This window comes from Anabrus simplex, chromosome 1, assembly GCF_040414725.1.
Source record: "Anabrus simplex isolate iqAnaSimp1 chromosome 1, ASM4041472v1, whole genome shotgun sequence".
NCBI lineage: Eukaryota > Metazoa > Arthropoda > Insecta > Orthoptera > Tettigoniidae > Anabrus > Anabrus simplex.
The window spans coordinates 1,698,186,556-1,698,213,030 of record NC_090265.1 but is presented as its reverse complement, the minus strand read 5'-3'; the positions used below and the strand labels follow the sequence as shown (position 1 = coordinate 1,698,213,030).

The following is a 26,475-nucleotide window of genomic DNA, read 5'->3' as shown; positions in this document are numbered from 1 at the left end:
TTACACTCATGACCTTTAAACATTCTATTAGACCATAATAATGTTAATTATTATTATTATTATTATTATTATTATTATTATTATTATTATTATTATTATTATTATTATTATTATACGCGCGCGGTCGCGTCATCGTAGGCTATGGTTTAATGAAATCATAGATGACTCTATCCTATCTCGAATCTATGATGAACCACAAAACGTCAAGGAAAAATCCTAAATTCACAGAACACGTCGATATTCTGTCCCAAATAATTCAAAAATTATTCCAAAAATTATTTAATAAATTAATAAATGTTATCGCGTGGGTCAAATACTTTTAACACTTTCCTCGACTTATTATGGGACAGTGAGAACGTGTCACGAAGCACTCACTCAAACAGAATGAAATACAGGTCCCAAATACACTCTCACACGCTACAAACCTAGCAACGCCAGTGAAAGAAGAGTGAAATTCCTAACTACAAAGACTATTAGAAATGATCTCAAATATTCAAGCAAGGACTACGTCTACATAATTATTACAACAGAAAATAGAGATATTTATAATTTAAAATCTTAGCTGTAGTAGACTTGGCTTCTGGACTCGGTTGATGATCAATGAATATTTAACCAGACTTCATCTCGGATATTATTCTCCCCTGGGCTGAATTATGCCTCACATTTTAATTACACATGGCTGCAGCATGCGAAGACTTAGGACAGTTACAAACTCCGTCGTAATGTTGAAGATCCATTCTTCCGAAATAATTCAGGACTGCTAGTGATCTTCCGTCTTCCGGTGAAAGCTGAAACTAAAATGTTTGTTTTAGTAATAGTTCCCAACACACACTTGATTCTCCAAGTTTTTACGTACTTTAAAAGTTCCTCAGGTTTGTAAAATTAAGGAAATCTGAACTGCGGCGTTTCCAATATTTTCCGTATCTCAAAATTTCCTCAGAAGCAGAAATAATATCATCCTTCATCAAATGAATGCTTATAATTTTTAATATCGTATATGTCGTCTCCTATTATACATGTGCTCTTATAACACGACGACTAGTATTTGTACGAAGCAATTATTCACGTAGAAAGCCGAAGACAAAAGAGCGCAAATTTCCCCGATACATGGGTATTTATTTCTTCAAGACGTAGGTGTGTTTGTCAGTTGAATTTTATTGGCTGAGATTTAGCGATCGGGCTAACCTTGCGATCCAATTGGTTAAATATCATGACGTCAAAATCTCAAAGTATTGATCGCTTTTGGTCTGGTAAAATTCGTGTCCACGTGCTACTCAGCTGAGGTCTACAACAAGGCACAAAAAAAAAACCATACTTGCTTGCATGGCGGGGGAAAAACCCCTTCTGCGGCTGGCTAGCAAAGACAGTGCAGAGTTGAACTCTCCTTCCTAAATAATAATTTTATGCATTGTTCCACCCCAGTAATAAAATATTCTTTCCATACAGACCAATAACCAATTTTCAAGGGTACAATACCATGCCCTGAACTTCTTCAAAATCAAATCAAAAATCAAAATCTCTTTATTTGCAAATGAGGTGTCTACCTCGGTGGCAAATGGTACACTAAAATGCATGAAATGAAATGGCGTATGGCTTTTAGTGCCGGGAGTGCCCAAGGGCAAATTCGGCTCGCCAAATGCAGGTCTTTTTTTGATTTGACACCCGTAGGCGACCTGCGCATCGTGATGAGGATGAAATGGTGATGAAGACGACACATACACCCAGCCCTAGTGCCAGCGGAATTAACCAATTATGGTTAAAATTCCCGACCCTGCCGGGAATCGAACCCGGGACCCCTGTGGCCAAAGGCGAGCACACTAACCACTTAGCCATGGAGCCGGACACTAAAATACATTATTGTCAAGCACTAAATATTTAAATTAACAAGAGAAGAAAATTTTCCTATAATACAATATTATACAATTTACGCTAACAATGTTTTCTATTAAACACACAGCTCATCCTTAATAAATTTATATTGTTTACAAAATTCTACTTATAATATCTCCTGTACTACTTACAAATATAGTCAACTGATATACAGTACGTGGAATTACTTTAAATGATACTATACAACTGGTATAAGATTAATATTTACATTGCATTTATTTACTTTTTTTTTTTTTTTACAATAACCTGCACTGGTTGAATGCTCTCTAACACTTCATTTATTTTCTCTGTTGCTGTTTATTCTCTTCTTGAATATCTGTACAGATTTTGGAAAAGGATCAAACACTACCCCTGGTAAACTGCTCCACTCCTTCACACCCTTCCCAATGAATTAAAATTTACCCCAATCGCTTCTGCTAAAATTCCTTCTAATTTTATATTTGTGGTCAGTCCTGCCGATATAATTTTTTTTCCAACTGAAGCCTCTCACGGATATCTCCCTATGCTTCTTCTCTTGTATAGGCTCTATATAATCCTATAAGTCTAGTTTTCTCCCTTCTCTTACTTAAAGTTCCCACCCAAGTTCCTTTAACATTTCTGATACACTACTCTTTCTCCTGAAATCCCCTGTTACAAATCTTGCTGCTTTCCTCTGCACACTATCTATTTCTTTTATTAGGTATTCTTGGTGAGGATCCCAAACACTGTTTGCATATTCCAATAATGGACGAACCATACTCAAGTAACTTTTTTCTTTTAATTCTTTGTTGCATCCTTTAAGTAGCCTCATTATGACATGTAACGATCTGTATGCTTTCCCAACAATGTCATCAACATGACCCAGTGCAAATTATTTCAAATCTCACACCTAAGTATTTGCACTGCCATCTTTTGGGATAACTACCTCATCCAAAGTATATTCAAATTCAGTTTTAAAGCTCCTGTTTGTAAAAGTTGTAACAGTTGATTTGCCTCCATTAACCTCATATTATTTTCTTCAACCCATTGTTGGATACTTTCAAGGTCCCTTTGTAATTCTGAACAATCCTCAATGTTGTTTATTTTCCTATAAACAATTATGTCATCTGCATACAATCTTATTTTTGATGTTATGAAAAATGAAATGGCGTATGGCTTTTAGTGCCGGGAGTGTCCAAGGACAAGTTCGGCTCGCCAGATGCAGGTCTTTTGATTTGACACCCGTAGGTGACCTGCGCGTCGTGATGAGGATGAAATGATGATGAAGACGACACATACACCCAGCCCCCGAGCCAGCGGAATTAACCAATTATGCTTAAAATTCCCGACCCTGCCGGGAATCGAACCCGGGACTCCTGTGGCCAAAGGCCAGCACGCTAACCATTTAGCCATGAAGCCGGACTTTGATGTTATATTGTTCCCTAAATCATTTGCGTATATTAAGAAAAGTAACGGACTGATTATACTACCCTGTGCAATTCCCTTCCAAATTTTCTCTTCCTGAGATACATTATTTCCTACTTTGACTTTCTGAACCTTTGAATTTAGAAATGTTTTTATCCAACACAATAACAAACGCTCGGGTTTATTACGTTAGTCAACGAACTTTCCTAATACCACAACAAGCTCCTCTCATCAGGCTGGGATATTTACATGACTCATAGAATTTCCCGACGACAACAACAAATACACATCATAAGACACTGGGGTAGCCACATGACTCATCCAAATTACCAGAGTTATTAAAGCAATGTTTTCCCACTCGTGCAAAACAAATTACTCATACCTACATATGTGGATATCTTCCAGCGTACAAATATTAATGAAAAAATATACAAATGAAATACTGACGATAATAATAATAATAATAATAAATCAAATACTGACAATAATATCTCTTACTTCTACATATAGTGTGAGGGTGTGATATATGTACTATCACATAACGCCCCCTTGGTGAATCGATGATACCACATATTATGATTCACCATAAAACAGAACTTCCTAAATAACCCTAGAATGACATAACTGAACACTTAATTTACAGAGATAAAGATATATACATTGCGTCTACTGCATTGTATTCGCACACGCGAAATACAATTTGTCCAAACTATAATGATAATAATATGGCTATATACACACAACTCCGATTGTTTATACCATTGAATACAATCCCTTCTTACTAATGAACACACAAAATAAAATTGGTAATATATACATCCAAGGTGCAGATCCTATCTCTTATATCTGCGAAGGCTATAGATATTAAATGTCCCAAGGACCTTGTTGTCAGTGGCTAGAAGCCTTTAAGCACACTTGCCTATTCTACTGTCCACAGTATACGGACCCTGATATAATTGAAATTTTTTTATATAAACTTAACAGTGGCATCGATAAGTGAGGAATGCATACCGTAATAAAACTAACTACATCTAGAATACAATCTATCTCACACACAAACATTCATACCATCCAGTCACACAAGAATCATACAAGCTTTCATTCAGAACATTCATAACAAAGAAATCCCTATTTCTGAAATATTCGGGAATCTTACTATGTTGCCTCTTCCACAAACACACAGTTAATGCAAGCAAACAGATCACATACTTTTTCACACATTCCACATCGATATCATTCAGCAAGTCATTCAAATCATTCACACAACTCTCAGTCTTAAATAAAACATTACACACTCGCTTGGATAGACTTTCCTTCATCTCACGTACACTTCCATTCTCACTTTCCTTAAACATTCCCAACACACGCACATCATCTCTGACACAAGAATTTCTCACATAATCTTCAAATCCTGAATCACCATACAATTTACCACCCTTCCGATGAATCCCCTTAAGCACAAAACCCGACGTACAATTCGCTTCCAACAACCCTTCACGAACAACGGTCATAGTTAACACACACTTATCACACATACGTACTTCAATTACCTCAAGCTCATTCACACCACACTCAGCACACGTTCTCTCACTCACGCTCACTCTATTACTGAAATCATTACCATAATTCGCTTCGAGATCACAATCATTACTACTTAATGCCCCAACAATTAAACCATCTTCACCACATTCCATACCGGCTCCTACTCGTACCACTTTCATGCCAACAACACTTCTACTTTCGACTCTCTTATCAGAAGTTTCATTAATCTCAAAGTCACCATTTTCACACATAATGGACCTAACTTTACTCTCCTCACCTACACTTAAATCGACAAAAACATCCTCATGATGTATACTCCGTGAACACTCTTCACTCACAAAACAATCTTCATCAACTTCACAAAAAACTTCACTTTCAATTTCAGAAACTTCCACAAGATTATCGATCGCAACACCGCTATTACCATCACCACTAGCACAAAATAAGACATCCGACACATCTTTCTTACCTTCATCACGCCCCCTATTCTCAAAATCTCCCTGAGCACAAAACATATGGTCATACAATAATTCCTCTTTCACGTCTACCTCGTAACTTACCTGTTTCATCACATGAATAGGAATTTCAGTATCGGACTGCCTATCTGACCCAACTAAGAAGTCTGATTCCAGTTTAAATTACTTGACGTGGACTGTTCACTATTATCATGTCTCGGCACTTGATCTGGAGGTCTTTGATCCGTACGCCCCCTACTTTCTGATTCCCCTTGATTAGGTCTTCTGCCATAATATTCCTGGTGATTACCTCCTTGATTAGTGTGTCTGTTTCCCCTTCCGGAATTACCACCCTGATTCCCTTGCCTAGAATGACTGAAATTCTGATGATTCCTATCTCCCCCTAACTGATTACCTTGTCTCCCATTATCCCCGTAATTCCTACCTTCACTTTGCCTAGTCCTCCCCTGTCCTTCCAAAGCATCAAACCTCTCTAACAGCTGCTCTAATTCTTTAATCGTAACAATATTCTGCATACATGCAGCTAATCCGACCTTCTCAGGAAAATGCCTCGACATCTGGCGGACTATATCTCTCTCCGATGTTAGACCTTCAATATTCTGGCTGATCAGAACATGCGCCAAGAAATACTCTGTCATAGACACGCCTTCCTGAGGCCTATATTTGCCAAATAGCACGCGATCTCTTTCCCTTCCCTGAATAGCTTCACTCCAAAATTTAGAACTAAATTTCTCCCTAAATTCCGCCAAACTCGAAATACCCTGTCTATAAACTTGAAACCAAGATCTCGCTTCTCCAACAAATGCAACATCCAACATCTCATCAACCATACTCCACTCAATCAAACCATCGTCAAGATTCTTGGAAAACCGTTTCTCCACCGTTTTCAAGAATTCCATCGGATTAAACTGCCGACCATTAAACTTGGGTAATTCAGAGTCCTTCATACAAGATACGTACCTATTACATATGCTGCTACCTACTTGGATTTGACTGATTTTCTGCCTTAATTTCACATGACATGTTTTAATTCCTTCTTCCACTACCATTCTGGGATTTCCTTCTACTGACTTGAGGTCATCTTTTACCGACTTAAGGTCTTTCTCCAATTTCTCATTCTTCTAAACTATTCGCTTCGCTAAAACATTCTGATTGGTTTTAATTCTATCTATTTCTTCGACTTTATCTTCCACTATTTTTATTTTCTTATCACATTCCTTGCTGTTTTCAACAAATTCTTTCCTAACTACATTAAATCGGCATTCAATTTTCTCAATCAATTCCAAAAGTTGAGCTTCTACCTTATTGTTGACTTCCTGAATTTCCCTGCTTTGATGGTCAAACGTCTGGTTTAATTTGTCTATTCTACCATTCACAGCACTACTTAAACTATCAATTTTACTAGACAGTTCAACACTAGCTAAACTCTGCACTCTGCTTCTCAATCTTACTGGACAGCTCCGTACTAGCTGAATTTAATTCACTATTAATACTGTATATTTCATTACTTAAAAAACTCAGTTCACTTTTCAACTCTTTACTCTGACTATCAATCTTGCTAGACAATTCAACATTATTATTATCGATTTTACTGGTAACAGCATTTAATTCAACACTCACTGAATTTAACTCCTTAATCTGGCTATCAATCTTACTGGACAATTCACCCTTCAACTCATTAAGTAGCGATTTAATCATACAGAGCATTGAAGCCTCCCCTTGATCCCCTACATTCTGAGTTTGAGACGGGATACTCTGTTCCTCACCTATCGTTGCCAATAGATCCTTCCTACTATCAGCCATTTCGCTACTCTCACTTAAATTCGATAGACTCAGTGTGGTGGAATTCTTTTGACTTCTCCTATCCTGATTCATGGTACCAGCAACTTTAACAACCTCTCTACTTCTCAATTTTATAATACTCGACTCGCTACAACATTTCTTCATACTCCAACATACATATCACGTACATATAAAACACTTCACTGACATAGTTTGCAGAATCCAACCACACCTGACAAGTGCACCTATGCTTATAAGCCTAACAGATGTACCAATCATTCAGCCCCACGCAGGGCGCCAATTGTAACTTCTTTGATGAATACTGGTAAATAAAATCATGAATATGTAAATAAAAATATTACTCAAAAACTTCATAGAATACTTTAAATGAATTACTTTAATAAAAATAGTTAACCGAACTGTCCTTAGTATGGGCGCCAGAGTTCACCAGAATGGATCCCTCGAATTTTGATAGAGCATGATAAAATTTATATCCCAGGGCATGTACATAATGCTGCGTATTGGTACATCTGCTGCAGGCCTTACCTAACCTCCTGAAAACGACTAAATAGGTAGGAACTGCACCTAGGTTCATCAATAACTCCACTGATTCTAAAATAGCTAACCATATTCTTAACAAAATCCGTGCATGAGCACCTCATCAACACACAAAATTATACATATAATACACACACAAAACATTGCTGGAAGACTCCATAGTTACTACAACAACAACAATAATGAAAACCGTGGGAAAACGAAAGCAAGAACTAAGCTACCATTTGTAGATAGTCCGATGAACAATGTACATGTATGAAGATAAATACCCTTCACTGTCTCTATATCAATTCGACTTACCGATTCTCATAATCGGCAGTTATCACACACACAGATACTGTACCTTGTAATACTGTGTTCACATATTTTAACACTTGTAAAGATATATACACACGTCTGTCGATCCTCAACATAAATTATGGAAAGTCTGAGATAGCTTTCACCAACATATAAGGCCAGACCTCCACAAGTACTACAACACTTAATGCATACGCCCTGCACAATTTGTTGATCATCCACTTTCCACGAACATAACAAGACTACGTTCCATGAACGTTTGAAGTCCAGTCCATTGCAGCCGTGTCACTCGAATACCATATATCCAGCACTACTTCCTTCTCGTACAGTGTATCAGTTGTCCTTCTTGTCCGTACCGAGTGGTTCTCTTATACCGTAGTGATTGGTTGTAGTTGTCTTCCTTCTCATTCCTTTACAATCTCCCTGGTTACTGCTGTATGATCAACCTTTATAGACATCAACATCCCCCTCCTCTCAGATGATACGTCTGGATTGGTGCTTGCCAGCCAATCATGAGTGACGCACTGCTGGTCAGTACCATACCCTGAACTACTTCTTGCTCCCAACGCAATAACAAACGCTCGGGTTTATTATGTGAGTCAACGAACTTTCCTAATACCACAACAAGCTCGTCTCATCAGGCTGGGATATTTACATGACTCATAGAATTTTCCGACGACAACAACAATTACACCTCATAAGACACTGGGGTAGCCACATGACTCATCCAAATTACCAGAGTTATTAAAGCAATGTTTTCCCACTCGTGCAAAACAAATTACTCATACCTACATATGTGGATATCTTCCAGCTTACAAATATTAATGAAAAAATATACAAATGAAATACTGACGATAATAATAACAATAATAATAATAATTTTGTGTGGCTATTTCTAGCCGGGTGCAGCCCTTGTAAGGCAGACCCTCCGATGAGGGTGGGCGGCATCTGCCATGTGTAGGTAGCTGCGTGTTATTAAGGTGGAGGATAGTGTTATGTGTGGTGTGTGAGTTGCAGGAATGTTGGGGACAGCACAAACACCCAGCCCCCAAGCCATTGGAATTAACCAATGAAGGTTAAAATCCCCGACCCGGCCGGGAATCGAACCCGGGACCCTCTGAACCGAAGGCCAGTACGCTGACCGTTCAGCCAACGAGTTGGACATAATAATAATAATAATAATAATAATAATAATAATAATAATAAATCAAATACTGACAATAATATCTCTTACTTCTACATATAGTGCTAGGGTGTGATATATGTACTATCACAACTGCGCCAGTTTATAAAGCGGGCTAGGTCTGTAATTTATAATTGGCCTTATGGGGACACCAGCCTTGTGGATTTTTGGCAACGCTTTTAAGTTCTAATATTTGTTTTTTATCCTTGAAAGAACCTTTAGAAAAAATAAAATTATTATTATATTTATTAACCATTTTGTTAAGCTGTTTTTTAACTTCTATTCTGGCCTCATCTTGCAAGTCGTGTGTCAATTTTCCGAGCGTGATTTCTGCCTCTATGATAAGATTTTTAGTTACTTTAGCTTGATTAAAGTTCGGCCAAGCATCTTTCCTCTTTGTTCAAGTCAACCTTGGAAAGGTTAATGATTGGGACATGAAACTGTTTCAATGAATCTCCGTTATGTATCGAATTGGTTCTCTGGATCAGGGAACTTGATTTTTACGAATGTAAAAAATTATAGCCATCACAGAATTTTAAGGACAACTCATGAGATTTTACATCTAACAACAGTGTATTTGTATTGAACAAGGTGAAACCTTAAAGATTTTTATTTTAATTGTGATCTCAGTTCAATACGGGCAAATAAGATGAAGTTCCTCACGTTTAATCAAGTAATCCTGGCGAGGATCCTGTACACTAGAACCGTACTCTAGTTGGGGTCTTACCAGAGATTTAGATGACCTCTCCTTTACATCAATACTGCAACCCCTAAATACCCTCATAACCATGTGCAGAGATCTGTACCCTATTTACAATCCCATTTATTCAATTCTAATTCCTATATCAGTGTTCAAAGTGAGCAAATTGCTTAAGAATGGCCTTCCTTGCATGTGCTAGTCTGATATTTTATGTCCTTGTTAATATTCTGCTATCATTAATTACCTTACTACCCAAGTAGCAATACTCATCTACTTCTTTTAAGACTTCATCTCATTGAACTTTCTATAAACGAATAATTGCCCCAGTTTGTCCTCTTGAATTCCAACTTTTTCTCCATATTGTGATCTTTTCTACTTTTAAAAACACCACTCAAACTTATTTGTCTACTAATGTCATTCCATGCCATCTCTCCACTGACAGCTCGGAACATACGACTTAGTTGAGCAGTTACATGTTATAAATCTCATTTTTGGTCCGTATTGAAAATTTACAGTTCAACAACAATAAAGGTGTTTTAAATTAATCCACCTATTCAATACTTTATTTCCACTTATAGTGGTTACTTAAATAGATTCACAGTTAAATGGGACATCAGCGGCCTTGGACATATTATATTTATTTATATTTATTTTTATTATACAGTAGAGTCTCGATTATCCGACCTAAACGGGACCTGGAGTATGTCGGATCACCGAAAATGTCGGATAATACAGAACAACTTTGAAAATGAACTGAAACAAACAGGAAGGCTGTACTCTAGTACTAAAACAATGACATGTTTTACGGTACTCTATTTAATGCATTATCAGATCAATTGTACATTGCATGCAGTATTGAATGAAAGCATTCCAAATGTCTTATGTAAAGAAACTTGTCAACAATGTCTGCTTGCCTGCTGATCCACGTTTTCTTGCTGCGAGATCCCGCCATCGATGAAAAAATCAGCACCTCTGTTGCGCTTGCTTCCGGCTGTTGCTCAACATAGGTTAATGCCATTTCCAATGCACTTAATCCTTCACTGTGAGTCATCGTTTTCTCCTCTTGTTCTGCAATGCCTCGTTCTTCTTCATCATCATCCTCGTTTCCATTAGCATTCACAAAATCAATAATATCAGGGTCAGTTAGTTCAAACACCTGATCTTGTGCACACCACTTACTCGCATCTTCAGTCGTAGCATCCTCACAGCCAGGAATGCAATTCAGTAGGGGCACAATATTTTCCATGTCTTCTTCTACCACCTCTCGATGTTCAACCTCACTCAACAATATGTTCCAAGACTTTGCTAATGTCGTTGTTTCAACTTCTTCCCAAGACTGCGCTATCCAATATGCCACGTCTTTCATGTTGATTTGTTTTAACTTTTCTATCATGTCATTGCCATTGTCCATTTCCTCTATCAGGGATGAAAGGAGTTTCCGCCGATATTTCCTCTTCAATGTTTCCAGCACACCTTGGTCCATTGGCTGGCATAATGACGTCACGTTAGGAGGGAGGAACATGACTTTGATGTCACCACTTCTAAGTTGCTCTTCATTTGGGTGTGATGGAGCGTTGTCTAGTAGAAGAAGCGCTTTTCTCGGGAGATTATTCGAAGCTAGAAATTTTTCTACATCTGGAACAAACTGTGTAAAAAACCAGTCTTTAAATATGTCAGCAGACATCCAGGCAGCCTTCTGATTCGTGTACTGGACTGGAAGAGCATTAACAGAAATGTTTTTAAAAGCCCTAGGCTTCTTTGCTTTACCGATCATAAGCAATTTTGCTTTTAAGTTCCCAGTAACATTACTACAGGCAAGAACAGTAACTCTTTCCTTACTACGCTTGTAGCCAGGTGCAGACGTCTCGGCTTGGGCTGCGAGAGTTTTTGATGGCAGCATCTTGAAATTTAGCCCAGTCTCATCACAATTAAAAATCTGATCACCGGTTAATCCTTCAGCAAGAATTATTTCTTGAAATTCCTTTTTAAATTTCACAACCTCATCGGATTTAGCTGACAGTTTTTCTCCACAGATATTAAGCTGCCTAATGCCGTACCGTTTTTTCCACCGATCAAGCCACCCCGCACTGGCAGTAAAATTAGGGTCCCCTTCATTAAACTCCTTCTGGAAATACACCGCCTTTTCTTGCAGAATAGGGCCCGATATTGGCAGGCCCTTTTCCCGGTGTTGAGTGAACCAAAGAAATAGCGCTTCACTTACTTTTTCGTACTCACATTTTTTCATTGTTTTTCTAATTTTCAGTGCATCACTTGTTGCTCTGGTAGAGCACCACTTTTCAATTTCTTCCCTCTTTTTTTTCCAGTCTCCCACTGTAACACGTCCAACACCATAATCTGAAGCCACTTTTTGAAGAGTTTCCCCTTTGTCCAGTCTCTTTAGTGCACTCAACTTGTCTTCCATAGAAACAATCACTTTCTTCCGTTTACTCGCCATACTCACAAAGGATATGAAAACTATAACATCCGCACCCAACCAATACTATAATGAACAATGACTGAAGACTCACTGCACCTGTCCTTGAGAGAAAAGCCGGTCCTACCGCCAGCGGTCAGGCCAGTGCTTGTCCCAAGGTCGCACCCTCCACACCGGGTGTCCCTGAATTTAGTCTCCACCAAAAGTTCAAATTAAGTCTACCAGTGTCGGATAACACGGAATGTCGGATAAGCGAAGGTCGGATGAGCGGGACTCTACTGTATTTATGACAATCATGTTTGTGCTTATGTTCACGCCCTCATGTTGTTGGCTTTATATTATTACCACTTTGGTTTCCCACTAACATTTTAAATGAACTGTTTTAATTGGAATTTTAATGAAAGAAGTTTTAGTTTCCGACAAGATTTTAGTTTAATCATTGACAGTGTTTACATTAGCATCTTTATATATTGTATCATTTTTCACATTTTGATATCCCGAATTTTAATAACTGGCTAAACTTTTAGCTTCCACTTTTAATATTAGTTGTACTCTTGATTGTTTTTAGGCTGAAGATGCCCTTAATTGAGGACGAATCATGTCCCATTTAACTGTGAATCTATTTATGTAACCACTATAAGTGGAAATAAAGTATTGAATAGGTGGATTAATTTAAAACACCTTTATTGTTGTTGAACTGTAAATTTTCAATACCTTGATTGTTGTTGAAATTAGTTGAGCAGCTCGACTAATCTAAAAGACTAATCTAATATTTTGTGCATCACCAGACTTTGTTCGACTGCACTCTGTTACTTTTGTTTTGGACTTACTTTCAACCTGTACTCCTTCCCCAAGACTCTGTCCATACCACTCATCAAGTCTCAAAGTTTTGATTTTCTCTCCTTTGATTGGGATTCCCTTTCCAAATTCCTCTTTGATTTCCTTTACTGCCTATTCTATATAAACATTGAAAAGGAGGGGGGGACAAACTGCAGTCTTGCCCCACTCCTTTCTGGATTGCTGATTTTTATACTGATTGTAGATAATTCTTTGTTCTCAGTATCTGATCCCAATCTCCCTCAGAATTTTTTATATTTCTTATATAAATAAATATATATATCTGAAGCCATCTCTTTTCAGTTCAACTCTGAGTTTATTACTGTTAGGCTCTTCAGTCTGCCGAATCTAACTTTGAGTAAATAAATTTATAAACTACCTGAAAGAGAAAACATATGGTAACAGTGTTTGTTACACCTGAAAAGGAAATAATTTGGTCCAATCAGCATTATCAAATGCCTTTTCTAGATCTACAAACGCCATGTGTGTGGACTTGTCCTTAATTCGGTCCTCTAAGATCAGATGTAAAGTCAGGATTGCTTCACGTGTTCGTACGTTTCTCCTGAAGCCAAATTGATCTTCTCCCAACTCAGTTTAAACTTGCCCTTCCTTTCTTGTAGAAAAATTAAATTTTGCAGGCTTGAGAGACTAAACTAAGATGCAGTAGTTACCACACTTTTCAGCAACGGCTTTCTTGGATGGCACTTCTCTGCTATCATTCATCTTACACCCTAAATAGAATAACCTCACCATGCTGGTTTCTCCTAAGGCAGTCAGGAATTCTGAGAGAATGTCATCAATTCCACGTGCCTGTTCTTATTTAGGCCTCTCAAAGCTGTGTTGAATTCTGACCTCAAAATTGGGTCTCCCATTTCATCAGCATCATCAGCCTCTTCTTGTTCCAGAACTATATCACCTACTTCGTTACCTTAATAAAACTGTCAGATGTGTTCTTGCCATCTTTCTGCCTTGTCTTCTTTCCCTAGAAGTGGTTTTCCATGAGCTCTTAATATTCATTCATACACCTAGTTTTCCTTTCTCCAAAGGTTTCCTTGATTTTCCTACATGCAGCATCTACCTTTTCCACAACCATACAACCTTCAACACACTTGCACTTCTCCTTCAGCAAATCTTCCTTAGCTGTCCTGCGCTTTCTGTCCTCCTCATTTTTGGCTTGGTGTCTATTTTGACAACAATAAACATTTCACTATGCTGGTTGTAGTAGCTTACTTGCTGCACTATTTTCTGATTCATTATTAAACTAGCTCCTGCATTTCACCTGTTTGATTTTGTGTTGATAATTCTTTAGTTACCTGACCAAAAATTCTGCTCTTCCTGCCAATGTACTTCACTTATATCGTCTACATGTAACTTTAGTCTGTTCATTTCTCTTTTCAGATTCTCTAACCTGCCATAACGATTCAAACTTCTAACATTCCGTACTCCCCATCTAGAGATCCGAATAGGAGACTGTTTTACCTCTGGAATATTTTATCCTGGAGGAAGTAGTCATCAGTACATCTTTCATAGAGAGAGAGCCGTATGTCCTCAGGAGTTAGTTACAGCTGTAGTTTCCCATTACTTTCAGATATGTAACAGTATCAACACAGCTAAGCCATGTTAATTTTATTACAAGGCCATATCATTCAGTCATGTAGATAGATAGATAGATAGATAGATAGATAGATAGATAGATAGATAAAGAATGGGTGATCCCTGCCTTCGCAGGGCTCCACACGTAGGTCTGTGAAGACCCTTTGTGTCCCTTAAACGGGTTTGCCTAGTCCAGCCCTAGTGTTCCTATAAAAGATATCAGTGCCCGGATGTTGGCATTCCTGATGTCTTCCAGGCTCACAAAATGTGAGCCAAGATATCGATGTCTAGTGCTTGCAAGAGCCTCGCACTGACATAACACGTGCGCGGAGGTCTCTTCCTCCCTACCGCATCTTCTACACATCAGATCCTGACTGATTTTCATGATGTGTAGGTGTCTCTGTAAGGTATTGTGGCCTGTCAACAGTCCAACTACCATTCGTATTCTGGTCCTATTCAAATTTATCAGGACCTTTTTATAACGTTGGCTAGGCCCTTTGATAAGTTCTCGTGCCTGCCTTGCTGTGGTTAGCCTCTTCCAAATGTCTAAGTGAGACTGGTTTGTCCACTGGGATATTACCAGTTTCACACTTCGGAGCGACACTCCTAGGAAGGGCTCTGGTCCTATGAAAGGACCTTTTGAGCCTTGTTTCGCCAATTTGTCAGCTTCTTCATTTCCACTGATTCCTGTGTGCCCAGGGACCAATAATAGGGTAACTGGGCTAAGTTCACACAGCTTATCTAACATCCTTTGGCCCTCTCATACCATTTTTGATGTTGTTCTAATTGCGCATTGTGCTTTTAACGCTGCCTGGCTGTCACTGCAAATGGTGATGCATCTTTTACGTCCAGGCTTGTTCCATACACGTACAGCACAGGCAGTATTGCATATACTTCGGCCTGAAAAACAGTAGCATATTTACCCTTGGGAAGTGAGAGCCTCGTCTTAGGCCCCCAGGCCCTGGCGCCTGTGCCCGTCTCTGTCCGCGAGCCATCTGTGTACCATGTACAGCCCCCAGACCTCCTAAGACGGGCCCCAGCATCTGCGGCCCACTCCTCCCTTGTGGGTATCGGTATCACCACTGTGAGCTTATAATTCAGATTAAAACTAGGCTTCATCAGGTCCCCGATCATCATTGTCGCAGGGCAGGTCTGGTGAAGCCTTTTAAGAATAGAAGCATGACCTCTATTCGGATTCTTGAAAGATCATCCTCCGAGTGACCAGAGGTGGTAAGCACTCATTCCCGCTATTTCCTTAACATATAAATATAAGGGGGAAAGGCATAGGATGGCCTGCATTACACATAATGGTGTAGTATCCAGTGCCCCTGTTATTCCTAGACACGCAAGTCTTTGGACACTGTTTAACTTGTTTGTCGCAGTTTTACTCCCAGAACCTGGTTACCAGACTAAAGATGCGAAGGTGATCGTGGGCCATACAATAGAAATATAAAGCCACTGGACCACCCTAGGTCCTAGGCCCCAAGTCTTCCTGACGGCCCTGCGACAGGCCCACATAATCTTGAGAGCCTTATCGATCTTATGGTCTATATGTTTCTTCCAACTCAGTCTTGCCTTGAGGATTACCCCTAGGTACTTAACTGAGGTTGTCTTATCTAATTTTTTCCCCAATAGGAAAGGCTCTGACAGTCCGTCTAGCCTCCTCCTCCTCCTGGTAAATACCATGAGCTCCGTCTTGTCGGGATTAACCAACAAGTCCGTGTTGTGGCACCATCTTTCCACCCTGCGTAGGGAACTCTGTACGAGCTCTGAAACCGTACTGGGGAAATTTCCCTTCGCCATCAAGTTAATGTCATCTGCATAGCCTTGGGCATAAATTCCTCCAACATTTAACCTGGTAAGTAGTTCATCCACTACCAGACACCATAATGTTGGCGATAATACTCCTCCCTGTGGACAGGGGGTGAGGATGCAGGGGACAGTCTCTTAATACTTTCTCCCTTATATGTCTATCCACCAATCTTTCCAAAGTCTTAAGAAGAAAAGACAGGGGGTGTCTATATTAGCTCTCAACATTATTGCGTTGAGGGTAAACAGAACTCGACGGCCCTGCAGTGAGGCCATAATCCATTTTATGAGCATCCTGCTCACTCCTCTTCCCTCTAGACTAAGTTCTATGGAGCCCAAAGATGTGTAGCTAAAAGCCCCTTCTGTATCTAGGAATACCACCATAGCAAGTTGTTGCTGATCCAAGGGCTGGAAACAAGCTGGTGTAGTGCCGTCTCAACCGACTTCCCTGGTTGGTATGCATGTTGATGAGGATGCAGGGGACAGTCTCTTAATACTTTCTCCCTTATATGTCTATCCACCAATCTTTCCAAAGTCTTAAGAAGAAAAGACGCTAGACTAATGGGTCTATAATCCTTAGGTCTAGTATATGAAGACCTTCCAGGTTTAGGTATAGACACTACCTTCGCCTGATGCCACAAGGAGTATACATACCCCATGGTGAGACAGACTCTAAAAATTCTGACCAGGTATGGTATGGTATAAGGACCGTGCCCGCTTCCATCCATTCCTGGGCTTTTGTAAGGGGCAAAAGATTCTAACGCTCACTTCACCCTTCTTGGGGTAACAATCTCTGCGGCTTCCTTCCAACCACTTCTATCGGGTCTGAAGGATCCGCTCGATTCTACTTCACTATTCGTGACTCCTGAACCTGGAAAGTGGGCATCAAGCAATAAGCTCAGGGTCTCCCCCTCTGTGGACGTATATCCACCCGAAGGCGACTCCACTGAGCCCAGCCTTGCCCTTCCATCCAAGGTTAGAATTTTATGAACCCTTACCGCTTCATGTTGACTCTCGATGGAGTCCAAAACTGTCTCCAAGGTTTCTTAAAAGCCTTTTTGACTTCTGACTTGTAATTTCTTTGTGATTCTTTGTAAGAATCTAGACTTTCTTGGTCTTGAAGTTCCCTGTATTTGTTCCAGAGCCTTCGTGTGTTTCTCCTCAGGTGTTCAAGATAACTGTTCCACTTGAAGCTTCCTGTTACTCTTTTTGCCTTAACAACTGGGCAGTTTAATTCATAAGAGGTAACTAGTGTCTGTGTGAGAAACCTCACACTGAGCTCAAGTCCTCCCTAAAAGACGTCCAGCTGGGCTGAGTGGCTCAGACGGTTAAGGCGCTGGCCTTCTAGCCCCAACTTGTCAGGTTCAATCCTGGTTCAGTCCGGTGGTATTTGAAGGTGTTCAAATATGACAGTGTCGTGTCGGTAGATTTACTGGCACGTAAAAGAACTCCTGTGGGACTAAATTCTGGCACCTCAGCGTCTCCGCAGACCGTAAAAGTAGTTAGTGGGATGTAAAGCAAGTAACATAATCATCATCATCGTCATCAAAAGACGTACAATTGGTTCATCTAGGATTCCTGTAAGATGGGATCTCGAAGGAGCCCTCTATATGAAACACAATGTGTCTGTGATCTGACAAGGAAGGCTCCAAAGAAACTTTCCAGTCTTTAAATTCCTGTATGATTCCCATGGAACCCAGGGTAAGATCTATGATCCCCTCACTCCTATGGAAGGTAGGGGTATCACCTATTTTCATGATCTCAAGATCAGTTGTACATAGAAATTCTATGAAATTCTCTCCCCTTCAGTTTGTATATTTGCTTCCCCTAATGCTGTGATGAGCATTGGCGTCACATCCTACTATGAATTTAAGTCCTTGTTTCCTACAGTATGTCATCAATCTCTTGAACTCCTCCAGCAGGAGTGGAGATTCAGAGTCTCCTGGGAAATATGCAGAACAGACAACCAGATCTCTTGGCTGTCCGCCCTCTTCATATCTCACTAGGACTGCTACAAGGTCTCTAGTAATGAAGCTCAGTATAGCCCAGGCGTTATGATCCTTAACTAGTATACATGTTTTAGGCTTCTCCTCCGCTACTCCACTGAAGAGAGTGAAGCCTGCACATTTTAGTCTCATGATATGTCCCTGTCTAAGCCAGGGTTCTTGTATCAGGGCGACCGAAAACCCACTTTTCTGAATACTTCTTATAAGTACCCTAGAGGCCGCTATACAAAGTTGTATGTTTGCTTGTATGAAAGTAATCATTCCTTACTTTCATGCAGTGCTTTACCTTATGCAGTCTCCGGAACGTGCAGCTCCGTCACCCGCGATGAATCCTGAGGCTTGGCTGGCCCCAGCTCCTGTCCAGGCTCACGCTCCTTGCCCCTGCTGGTCTTAGTGTTGTCTGTGGTGGGGTTGGTGCTCTGTTTGTCGCGTTTGCCCTCCACCAGGGTGAAGGTAGCAACATGCACCCCGCAGAAGATCTTCCCCATCACTTTTTCTACATCCCTGGAGTCCATGCTGACCACAAGGCGGACACCTCTCTTCTCCTCCTCGCAGTCGTAGATTCTCCAGCTGTTGGGATTTAGACCATGGTTCTGGCGTGCCATTCTTCCCAAAAGGACATTGTTGTCCTTTGGTTGTCCTGGTATCCAGACTATGACTCTCTTAAAGGAGAGGAGTTTATCCATGCCCACAATTGTGAGCCTGGCTCCTTCCCACGGCTACATATCTGTGACAAGACTAGAAAGCCATGCTACAGTCTTATCATTCTCTGTAATGATGATGGCTGCACCTCTCGACAGATAGCAATCCAGGAACTGAGGCTTAATGGGCCCCTGCTCCGGAAGCTCATCTATCAGATTGGTGATAGCCTCCTCTACAGACTCCACCTGTTTTACAGTTAGCTGCTGGTCAGGATATCCTACAGGCACTATGGCCATCCTGATCCCAGCTTTAGCTATCCTGGCATACTCCACCTTGGGTCTCTTGTGGGCTTGCCGATCTTCTTCTGGGGTTGCCCCCGACAGGAGTCGTTTTCCCACTGGCGTCTTGGTGGGTGGAGTCCTCTGTGCCCTGGCAGCAGAGCCCTTTTCAGGGTCCCGCCTCCAGTGCCCATTGGATCCCCCCGCAGTCCTCGTTGTCGTGGCAGTAGAAGGCCTCTCAGCTCCAGGAGTTAGGCCCTCTTTGGCCTGCTCCCGGGCCTTTAAAGCCTTCTTATACCTCTTCTTCACAGCGCCGGAGCGCTGTTTCTTCTTCTTCTTCTGGACTAGAAGATTGCCTACCTCTAGAGTGAGCTCTTACTATCGAGGTTGTACTGTCCGAGGATATCTCCGAAGAGTCCCCATCGGTTGTTGTCGAGCTGGTGTTTCTCTCAGAGGCCCCAGAGGAGCTCTCTGGTTTTTTGGGTGGCTATGGTACTCATGTAGGTCCCACCAGTAGCTAGGGAAATATAATGTCTGCCCAGGCAGAGCCCCACATACCCGGATAAGGCTACTTACTTCGAGAGGGTGCCAAGTATCTCGAAGGCTTCGTTCAAGACACATCTCCCATGTGCCATGCACCCCATCGGCACGGGTCGCGTTACATCTTAGGGTTGGCTAGTGCTTTAGCTTCCTCCTCCTGGTATACCGAATGGTTACCCTATAGGGCTCCATTCGGCACCACAAGAGAGGAGCTACTAGTCCCCCTCACCACGCAGAGGATCTTCAATTGAAAAGGGTAACTGAGGTTAACCCCCTACAATTGTAGAAGCACACATGAGGGGGTCAGTCATGTAGACTGCTGCCCTTGAAACTTCTGAAAGGCTGCTATCCTCCTTTCGATGAACCATTTGTTAGTCTGATCTCTCGACATGATACCTATCCGATATGTTTGAACCTGCATCTTGGTAATCTGCTTCACTGGGACACGCATGCCTCCCCACCACATCAAGGTCACATGGTTCGCAGGAGAGGGTATTGTTATTATTACTGGATAATTGTATTTACTAGTCTAAATGGATTATATGTTTTTACTGGTTTTTTGTCCGACTCGTTGGCTGAACGGTCGGCGTACTGGCCTTCGGTTCAGAGGGTCCCGGGCTCGATTCCTGGCTGGGTCGGGGATTTTAACCTTAATTGGTTAATTCCAATGGCACGGGGGCTGGGTGTATGTGTTATCTTCATCATCATTTCATCCTCATCACGACGCGCAGGTCGCCTACGGGTGTCAAATAGAAAGACCTGCACCTGGCGAGCCGAACCCGTCCTGGGATATCCCAACACTAAAAGCCATACGACATTACATTTCATTTACTGGTTTTTTTAAATTATTGTAATACACAGGTTTAAAGGGATCAGTCATGTTTTTGTTCAAGTTGATTTTAATGTAAGGATGGTAATTCGCTATTTTATTTAATAATATATGATTGTTCTTTCCTCGTTTGATACTGGATATCTTCTCTTTCTGCTCAGTTGAGAGTAGCTATTTTCCTGTTTCTGCCCTGTCAGCAAGCTGATTCATTGTTGATGAATAGAGAATATGGTAGTCAGGTTGTGTGATCCTGTTTCAGGTTTGGAGCCCCAGCACAAGCTGTATGTGACATCAGCTGATTTTGGAGGCCCAGTTCCCAGTGTTCCCACAAAGGAGACTGACTATTGCCTTGCTCTTTCATGGATCTTCATTCTTGTGTGCTCGGTGTACTTCTTTAGTAAGTCGTCCTATTGGCAGGTGATTGTAGAATCTGCTCAGAATAGCTGGAGGGAGGCAGAAGCAGCTCAGAACACTTGGAGAGAGGCACAAGCTCAACATGAACATGGTGATTGAAGTGTTCTTAGAAACTGGACTCTTCGTTCTGAAACACAGTAATATCAATTTAAAGTATTTTTGATCAGCTGGATAAGAAAGATTATGGTTGTTGAATGGCGATTCTGCATTATTTGCTGACAGATCACATTTTTAACAGTCAGGAAATATTTCCAGAAATATTTCCATCTTGTGATTGGCACGCATTTAGCGTGTTAGAACTTTGGAATGGTTATTTAGTACATCCAAGTTATTACTGTGTACATTGTTGGCTTCTGTGCCTCGTTTTTTGCCTGATACTGCTATTCAGTGATGAACGTGGGGAGGGAGAAGAGTGACTGAAGTGCCTAAGAACCATGCAAGCAATTGCTTGGAAGTCACAGTGACCCTTCTATTGTGTTTATTCAAATGAACCACTGTGGTGGGTGAGTGGGAGATCATTTTGGTAACAACAGTCTTCAGTGGTTCTGTTATAAACCATATGTGATAAAAATTAATTTATCAGTAAGCAAAACCTGGTTAATCTGTTTGTCGCCATCAAGTTCCTGCTCCTAGTAGAGGAGAGACTCAATACTAGTTGGGAGTACTCTTTCATAAAATGAAGATGAATAATTTAAGATGTTCATACATCAGGAACAATATCATGTTGTATTGTTATCAATGCTCCCACTAAACCATTTTCTCATATCTCATATGCCTCCTGGAGTTGTGGCTGACCGTCTGTGCACTCTTCCTTTGGTGAACATTCCATATGACAATGTATATGTTTGTAAACTGTCCTTGTCTCATCACGTGATATGTTCAAGAAAGGTCTAAGGATGATGCCAAGTTCTTTCAGAATAGATGATTGCCATCATCATTTCCCCTTATCCAGCTCCTACCAGGTCAGGGTATTTATGGCACTTCTCCATCTTCCTCTTTTCTTGCACCATTCCTCTTCCACGATCTTGTCCCGCTCTTCACTGATTCAATCCACCTTGTTCTAGGTCTTCCTCCTGCTCTCTTGCCCTCGCACTTTGCTTCCAGCATCTGTTTTCGAATTCTATTCTCCTCCATCCTCTTTACATGTTTAAACCACCTTAGTTTATTATTTTAAACTGTCTCATTTAGCTTTTCTATCCCAACTTCCTTCCTAATATCTTCATTTCTCACTCTGTCTGGTCTATTTACTAGTATCCATTTTCTATTTATTTATATGATATGGTACTAGTAAATAGATAACTGGATTCAATAAAAAAGTGAATATGTTCAATATCATAATAATTGCATGAGTAAATTCATCTCTCTCGCATACCCACTGGTCTGTTCTGAACTAGGCCCATGCTTAAGCATGTACCCTGTTTGCAACCTCAAGTGTCTGTTCTTTTGTCATCTTCTTCTTTTTTCTTTTTAAGGCATGTTTTTGCCATGGTCTTGTGTGGCTGCCTGCAACCACTGACATAACCTTGCTGATAGATTATTGATTTGACCCCCCCATCCACCAAAATTTTTCACTGGGAACAACTCTGGACCATACTATTCCCATTATATTATGCAGTCATTTGGTAATGGAAGTTTTCTTTAGATTATCATCATCAGTTCCTCTTTCGCAGCTCCAGCTGGGTCAGGATGGTAATGGTACCTTTCCATATTTGTTGTCCCTCAACTGTGTTCTAGTCCAGGTTCCTTACCATTATGCTGTTCTTGATTAAGTGCGACCACCTTAGTTCTGAGTCTCCCTCTTCTTCTTTCAATCTCAATCTCAATTATCTACTCCAATTTCCTTCTTGACACCCCTCATCTCTTACGCTGTCCTTTTTTGTCTTTCCTGTCATGCTACTTAAAAATTTAATCTTACTGCTCTGAATTTCTGCCTCTTATCTTTTTGTGAGTGTCCAGATCTCTGTTGCATGTAACAGTATGGGGTAATAATGCATCTTACACATCACCTCTTTACACTTTCTTGATACTTCCTTCTTCCACATTAACTTCCTCACACTCTAGGAAAGTGCATTTCTCATTTGAATCCTTTTATTGATTCTCCACATGAAATCCTGCATCAGTTTGCTTCCTAAGTAGTTGTAGGTCAACACCTTTGTCTTGCTTTTCTCCATGCTTATTTTCATTCCTTAATTACCAATATACTCACAGTATATGTCCAGTTCACCTTGTACTTCCTCTCCATTTGCTCCCCACACCACAGTGTCATCTGCTAACATCATCTTCGATTCCCAGTCCACGTATTTTTCCTTTACCTCCTTCACAGTTTCACCCATTACTATATGAACAACAATAGCAAGAGCACTTTTCCCTGTCTTAGTACAGTTACTTTTCTAAACCATTTTGTCCTACTTACGTGGGTCTGGACACTGACAGTGACAATATTGTTGTACATAAATACGACTGAATATCTTGTCCAGTTTATTTCTGGAAAGGAATTTCATCCAATTTATGTATGAATAAGCCGGCCCCGTGGTGTAGGGGTAGCGTGCCTGTCTCTCGCCCAGAGACCCCGGGTTCGATTCCCGGTCAGGTCAGGTTTGTGGTCCACTCAGCGTACATGATTAGAATTAAGGAGCTATCTGACGGTGAGATGGCGTCCCCGGTCTCGAAAGCCCAGAATAACGGCCGAGAGGATGCATCATGCTGACCACACGACCCCTCGTAATCTGCAGGCCTTCGGGCTGAGCAGCGGTCACTGGGCAGGCCAAAGCCCTGTCAGGGGCGTTGAGTTCCATGGGGTTTGGTTTGGTATGTATGAATAGCTTATAATTTCATGAATTTATATGTATTTATTAAACATTTTTCAATGTTGATCTGTTATGTTTAAGAAAAAGAAGATGTAAGATTTGAGAAATAAATTGAATCTATATCAATGCTATTGTTTTCTGTTTTTAGAATTCCATACCTTTGTAAAGACAAAATAGAAAAGGTACTTCCTAAATACTTTCTTTGTAACTGTCACCCACAAACCATACAATATAGCCTAGGGTAAAACTTGTAATAACTTTTGCTGTGATTCCAAAAAAATTAATATGAGGATGGATTGAAAAGTAAGGATACAATGCCTGTAAATTCTGGCAGGTGTTGTTTGTTATGTGAATACAAAGTGAGTCGGTGTAAAGCGATGCTTTATATTACTGTAGAACCTTGTTAATCCATCACCTTCAGGACTGAGGGCATAGTTGGAATGCAGAAAAATAAACAGTAATAAATAGGAGTGCCTTAGTCCATTAAGAAAGAAAATAGTAATACTCGTTTGTCTGGCAGATGACATTTGAGATTTTGCTGCTACACAAGTATGAAGGAAAAGTTTTCCACCTAATCAATACTTTATTTTACAAACTATGACTCACAACTGTAGGTGTGAGAAACAGTCTTCTCTCAAGTCGAAAAAAAATGTTCATTTTTAAAGGTGGTTCCAAATACCTATTTCTACGCCAGCAACATCTTCAGTTTTTGAGATATAAGTATCCCCATAAAAATAATTCAACCCCTTAATAGCGGATAGTGTATAGTCATGAAATACGAGGCTCTGGTTTTTGCGGCATTAGGAGGTGATTTTAGCAGTGACAGTCGTAAGTGTGATACATTACTCTAACTTGTGCAGTTATTCACTTCGGAGTGTTCGTGAAGTGTTCAGGGAAACCTGAAGTGAAATATCTACAAAAACTGACACAGGTGTAGAATATATTGGAAGTGGAAAGTGTTATTAGAAGATTTTATTTGTAAACCTTGTTAAGTATTACTTACTGTATGATCTGAAGTGTGGTGATAGAATGTTTTATTTGTATTCCCATGTAACTACCTAACCTGTACAGTGTAAATATTTTGGTAACATATGGTATTTGTAACTAGTAGATTTCATTTCTATATTTACTGGAACTGTCCAGAAAGTTGTGACGTGAATTTTTGGTGTGTTAGCCTTTTTTAGTTATGTATTCTAGAAAGTATGTTCTGACTATTCTAGAATTGGAAGATTCACAATCGTATGTATTCGAGAAAGTATTTAAACATCATGACTGAAGTAAGTGGTGTGATTGGTCGATCCGGGGCAAGCTCCTGTGCTCTGATTGGCTACTCCAAGGCCAGGGTCCCCTTTAATAGGGGCTAGGCAGCATTTCGTGAGAGGTCTGAGGTCTTAAGTCTCTGAGCCGTCTTGGTCTTGGCCTGCCGAGCCTGCCGTAGTTTTTGACGTAGTGAACGTCTCCTCGGTACCAGCATGGGCAGCCTTGGGGTAAGCGCTGTTGCTTTCTGTGTGTTTTAAGTTCCATTTAATTTTCGTTGGTGTATCACAGGAGTTTGCCCTAATCGCCACTCTTTTGATCAGATATGAAAAGCTGGTTTTGATTTCATGCAATATCAATCAGTTAACACTGATCTGCATTTAGGGCAGTCGCCCAGGTGGCAGATTCCCTGTCTGTTGTTTTCCTAGCCTTTTCCTAAATGATTTCAAAGAAATTGGAAATTCATTGAACGTCTCCCTTGGTAAGTTATTCAAATCCCTAACTCCCCTTCCTATAAATGAATATTTGCCCCAGTTTGTCCTCTTGAATTCCAACTTTATCTTCATATCGTGATCATTCCTACTTTTATAAACGCCTTTCAATAACGCTACTCTTTTGTCAGAAATCACCTAGAACAAATCGAGCTGCTTTTCTTTGGATTTTTTCCAGTTCTTGAATCAGGTAATCCTGGTGAGGGTCCCATACACTGGAACCATACTCTAGTTGGGGTCTTACCAGAGACTTATATGCCCTCTCCTTTACACTACAACCCCTAAACACCCTCATAACCATGTGCAGAGACCTGTACCCTTTATTTACAATCCCATTTATGTGATTTCCCCAATGAAGATCTTTCCTTATATTAACACCTAGATACTTACAATGATCCCCAAAATTAACTTTCACCCCATCAACGCAGTAATTAAAACTGAGAGGACCTTTCCTATATGTGAAACTCACAACCCAACTTTTAACCCCGTTTATCAACATACCATTGCCTGCTGTCCATCTCACAACATTTTCGAGGTCACCTTGCAGTTGCTCACAATCTTGTTATTTATTACTCTATAGAGAACATCATCATCCGCAAAAAGCCTTACCTCCGTTTCCACTCCTTTACTCATATCATTTATATATATAAGAAAACATAAAGGTCCGATAATACTGCCTTGAGGAATTCCCCTCTTAATTAATACAGGGTCAGATAAAGCTTCACCC

General features: G+C 40.4%; 1 protein-coding gene across 1 annotated transcript in view; it reads left to right on the top strand.

Moving 5' to 3' along the window:
* bug (thioredoxin domain-containing protein bug) overlaps positions 1-24,126 on the top strand; it is a 158,168-nt gene extending 134,042 nt beyond the window's left edge. The window contains exon 6 of the mRNA XM_067138430.2: positions 21,039-24,126. Within this exon, the coding sequence (XP_066994531.2) occupies positions 21,039-21,292 (254 nt within the window). The 3' untranslated portion in view covers positions 21,293-24,126. The remainder of the gene's footprint in view (positions 1-21,038) is intronic.
* The last annotated feature ends 2,349 nt before the right edge of the window (positions 24,127-26,475 follow it).